The sequence below is a fragment of the Trachinotus anak genome, unplaced genomic scaffold (genome assembly GCF_046630095.1).
Source record: "Trachinotus anak isolate AG129_WGS33_773 ecotype Australia unplaced genomic scaffold, CSIRO_AGI_Tana_v1 ptg000008l, whole genome shotgun sequence".
In the NCBI taxonomy this organism is placed as follows: domain Eukaryota; kingdom Metazoa; phylum Chordata; class Actinopteri; order Carangiformes; family Carangidae; genus Trachinotus; species Trachinotus anak.
The window spans coordinates 18,642,743-18,647,693 of NW_027273859.1; the positions used below are offsets into that span (position 1 = coordinate 18,642,743).

The window sequence follows — 4,951 nt, forward strand, 5'->3', positions numbered from 1 at the left end:
TATTGGAAAAAACTTGAATCATTTATTTTGGACTGAATCAGTGAATACAAAAACATTTGGGGTTGACCATAGAAAGTATTTACAAATGTGTTATCTACAAGAAGGAATGGGACACTTGAAATCTGCTTTCCCAAAATAGGCAAAAATAGAGAGAGCGCGACACAAAAGTGGAGTGAACAAGTGCTGAATTTACACGGGGCTGTCCGGAGCACCACCAGCTGCTCTGAACACCTGCTCAGAGTCGAAGCACTGAGGCTTTATCACATCACACAGATGGCATCATTAATATGGCTGACAGCTGACTGTTGATAAAAAGTTGACACTACACCTCCTGCTGTGACTCTCTCGTTAAGACAGGAGGAGATCGGAAACCTCTAACAGAGTGATGAGATCACTTCAGCCCTTCAATCACTCAGGACAAGTCCCAGTCACCAGCTTTTCTCTATTCTTTCTTTTGGGGCTTTTAGAAACAACTTAGGAAGCCTCTTCATCGATCTTCGGTGCCAAGTAGTATTTAACGTGTCCCATGTCAGCAATCTTGTACTCCACCACTGAAAGAAAGAAAAATTCTGTAAACATGCTGAGAATCCAAACGAAGACTTGTCATTTAAGCGATAGGGAAGATGCACTCACCGAGGGGGATGTCAGCAGACATGCTGAGGGTGACGGTCTTGGACAGTGGTGTGGCCTTGGTGAAGAAGTTCAGGTAGTTGAGGGCAAAGATCAGCTGGACGGGTTCATTCATCTCAATAGTAACCTAATAACAGCAAAGGAGAAGAGTCAAAACTTGAACATGAGCCATCACAACAATTTGATTAAAGTAGGGCAGCTTTATCATGGAGTTTAATAATATTACTTTTAGTAGGGCTTCACTACTGGAGTACTGACACTGGAACTAATGTACCTTTAATTATTTGCAATATGGTTGCAGATTAGTGTGTGTGAAGCAGCTAGTGAATTGTACTTGTACAAGTCTTTACTGTGTTAACAAAATCTACAACTAATTAAGTTATTAAGACCGGAGTCCAGGCAATGCTGGATTTGTTGTATCTCAAACATATCGATAATACAGTTTCTTGCTATCTGTCAGATTACATATATCAATATACCTGTGATAAGCTAATATCAGCTGTATATCTGCTGTACTGTGGTTTGGCTAAATGTTATGTTCACGTTATTCAGATTTTTACACTTTCTAATACTCACCGCCTCGTCCTCTTTGTCTACATTGCTGGTCTGGGACAGCTTGACGTTTCCTGTTCCCAGCTCTCCTGAGGCGGAGAACTTGACTCCGTCCTTGGCGCAGGAGATCATGACGGCGTCACCGATCTGGGACAGGTCACGGCAGATACGGGCAAACTCCCCAGAGGGCATCTTCACCACGCAGCTGTACTCCTGTTCCTGCAGGGACAGATGGTCAGGGAAAGGTCAGGAACAGTGCGCATGAAAAACATGCTGGACACAAAGGGGCAGGGACGAGCAACAGATTACTTACTGGAATACCCAGCTGCTCCACATCCAGGTCCATCAGTTTCATCTCATAATCTGAGACTTTCTCCTGGTCTGTAAGAGTGAAGAGGAGAAAGATAAATAAAACTTAAATGTTGAACAAACGTAGCTCAACATGATCAGTCAAGTTGATGTCATGCTGCTGTACTGTCAATAAGACGAAACTTACTGAGTGTCTCAAACACGAGGGCGAGTGTGTCTGCATTGTCTTCTGCTCTGAGGGTGATGATGTCCTCGTTTCCTGCACACTTCAGGATCTTTGACATACTGGAAGGGATTGACAGAGGGGGACAACGAAATCAGAAGTGAGTTACAAACCGCACGGGAGAGAAAATGCTTTGGAGGGCAGTAAATTGTACATGCTAATAAAACCTCCTATTTACAGCAAAACATCGATTAAAAATTACTTAATCCATTCATGTTTTAATTAATCAATTAATTAACAGAATAGTTGACATTTTTAAAGCACAAGTGCCAAAAATTGGACAGTTCCATGTTCTCAGATATTTAGAGTAAATGCACGTTTGTTGCACATGAAACTAAACTTAATATTTTATCTTGGTACTTGCGCTTTGGATGTTTGAAGATGTGACAGCGTGCTTTGGGAGATTCAAACGAGATTTTTTCCACTATTTCACACACAAAATGATTAATCAAGAAAATAATGGGCAGATTAATTGATAATGAAAACACTCCTTTGTTGCAGCCTTAGTTTGCAAAGGTATAATTTGAGAGGCTGGAATCAGAATACTGAACTTTTCATTGAGTAATAACTGTCGATTTACTAATCGATTCATCATTTCAACTCTAGCTATTACACATTTGTTTCATCGCATAAAAATCCACAAAAATCTGATGAAAGTCAACATGTTTTTAAATAAAAAAAAACAAAAGTTATATATTCAGTGAACCGGTTCAGTGTTGCACAGACAGAATTGCAGTGAGGCACAGGCGGAAGTGGAAGTTCCCGGGTTAAATAACAATTCCCGCCAACCCTCACTGCAGAGAATTTGGCGCTCAAATGACGTCGCTACATAATCACTCAGTGTCGCCGATGTCTCTCTGAAACTGCGCCACATGAAGATTCAACACAACATCTTCATCTTCAACTGTTCGTTAAACCATTTTATTATATTTGTTAATGACAAGTGTGTAAAACAGGTCGGTTTGAGAGTTTGACAGTGAAGAGTTAACGATGACAGCTCAGTGCACAACAGAGACATGCCCGGGCAACTCCGCCAAGATGGCTACCTTCTTTGTGAGCCTCAGATATTAGACACAGACCATCAGCTTCAGCTAAAAAGAGATACTGAAATAAGCGTTTAACTGTGTGTAACTTCCGCGGTTCGCATTGGGCATAAAAACATCTCACAAAAACCAAACTTCAGTGGCTTTATGTCGATTTTAGTAGTGGCCAAACTCGACCTGTCAACCTAGCTATTAGTCAGCAGGAACTGAAGCTCTCTGCAAGCCTACAATCGGGAAAAAAAGCAACAGACTGGCGTCAAAGAAGGCGAAGCTTTTTCTGGCTGAAATAGTTGTAGGTGAAAGTTGTCAGTACCTGCTGAGGTTGACTCCCATGGCGAGGTTTCTGTCGCACCGGTACGAGTCGAAGCCGTCGTGCCGTAGGGTGAGCTGTACCAGGGAGACGTGAGAGGAGTCCATGCTCTGCAGAGAGATGCCGGACGAGCTGACATCCCAGCAGGCTTCTGTGATCAGATCCTTCAGAGCCTCCAGCACCTTCTTCAGGATGGAGCCCTGGACCAGGCGAGCCTCAAACATGGTTGCTGCTGAGTTGTTTTTTTTTTTTCCGTGTGCGTAGGTCGAGAAGAGGTTTTTGTCGCCTTTAGCGTCAAAGTGGAGGCTGTAGCTTGAAGTTATCACCGAGAGTGTGTGTGTGAGAGAGAGAGAGAGGCTCCTCCAAAAGTTCAGTCTTTGTGTGTTGTTAGCGGACAGAGGCGCAGACACCACTCTCACTGCAGAGGCAAGGTTTGAGCTGCAAGCGCGGGCTAACGTTAGCTTTTAATGATTCGGCGTCATTGCGTCATTTCCGCCTCCTGGTTCCAGCCGCCAGACCGCTAAAATGAATGGGCAGTGATTTCAGCCATCTTGGAGAGGGCAATTTGCAAAGTGTTGGGAGTGAAACTGTGCAAACTGTGGAATGAGTTTGAATTTGAGACATTATTTAGACAATTTTTATATCTTATATTACATACAATTCAGTGTGTTAGGCTCACAAATATTTATTAAGTATATAAATTAATAGAGTTTTGTGTAATATACCATGTTTACAACAATAATTTCTTGTTATATACACTAATTTGGCAGTTTATCATGCACACCTGACTAAAGCTAATGCAGTCTAACACAACTGTCCTACAGATGCCAAAAATAATAATAGTCTCTCTTTTCCTGTAATGTGCACCCATCTTTACAGAAAGGTTACAAAAAAATTACTAGGAAATAACATACTTCCTTTTTAAATGAGCCATGAAACTAATCAAAAATAAGCCTGACCATAATCAGCAATCATGTCTGACAGGCAGCAGTGGAAGCACAGCCAAATTAACCTCGTTGGGGCCCTGAGGCAAAGCTGTTCGGCCGAAGATCACCACAGGAGTTCAGATGACAGACAGTAAACCAGAGTAGTGCCACACCATTTCCTGAAGATGTCTGACAGGATGTATATATTCCTACAAGTCACATGGTTGCAACACTTTTCTATATCTTACCCTAAATTGGTCACTCACTCCAACCTGACCATTCTCACATGCTCTTACCTAAGTAATGTTATATGTGTCATGTCCTTTCCCCTACTTGGCTCGTCCCTGACTAGAACTGGATTTAGGCAGTATTCTTTAAGTTTATGCCTTTCTCTGCATTCTTTTATTTATATATATATATATATATATATATATATAAATAAAAGACCTCAGTTACCATAGCAACGGAGGATAAAACTCTCTGTATTGTCACTATCAGTCATAATAATGGCCAAACAGTGAACCATTGTATAACACTGTGAAGGCTCTTTTCAAACTCTTGGAATGTAAGTGAGGCCTGCAAAATAGAGAAGACCACTAGAAGGAAGAAAACTCCTTTACAGCTGCTTCCCTTTAGGTTTCCATCAAGTATCATGAAATAATCACAATCAGGAAACAGGTAATAATTATATTCTATGCATAATAAAAAAAAAAAAAGTCTTTAAAGGTCTTGAATGTATCTTTGTGAACCCTGCAGAAACTCTCAATATAGCTGGTCAAGGCCGAGCTATTTATTACTACTTCATAGCATGTTGGGTAAGTTCATCTTTACAATCACATCATATTTTCTTAAAATGATCATGTTTGAATAAACGTTTCATATGCAAGTATAAAGTGGCACGAAGTGGAAAAAAAGTAAAACATAAAGTACTAAAAAAAGTTATAAGGAAAGAACACAG

The 4,951-nt window shown here is 40.9% G+C and overlaps 1 protein-coding gene across 1 annotated transcript; it reads right to left on the minus strand.

Annotated features, from left to right (window-relative positions):
* On the minus strand, window positions 1–3,516 carry pcna (proliferating cell nuclear antigen). Its single transcript, XM_071483247.1, has 6 exons — window positions 3,071–3,516; window positions 1,679–1,776; window positions 1,496–1,563; window positions 1,207–1,401; window positions 634–757; window positions 1–551 (listed from the first exon to the last, which is right to left on the minus strand). The coding sequence occupies exons 1-6, from the start codon at window positions 3,289–3,291 to the stop codon at window positions 475–477; spliced, it is 783 nt and encodes a 260-aa protein (XP_071339348.1). The 5' UTR covers window positions 3,292–3,516; the 3' UTR covers window positions 1–474.
* Between the last annotated feature and the right edge of the window lie 1,435 nt (window positions 3,517–4,951).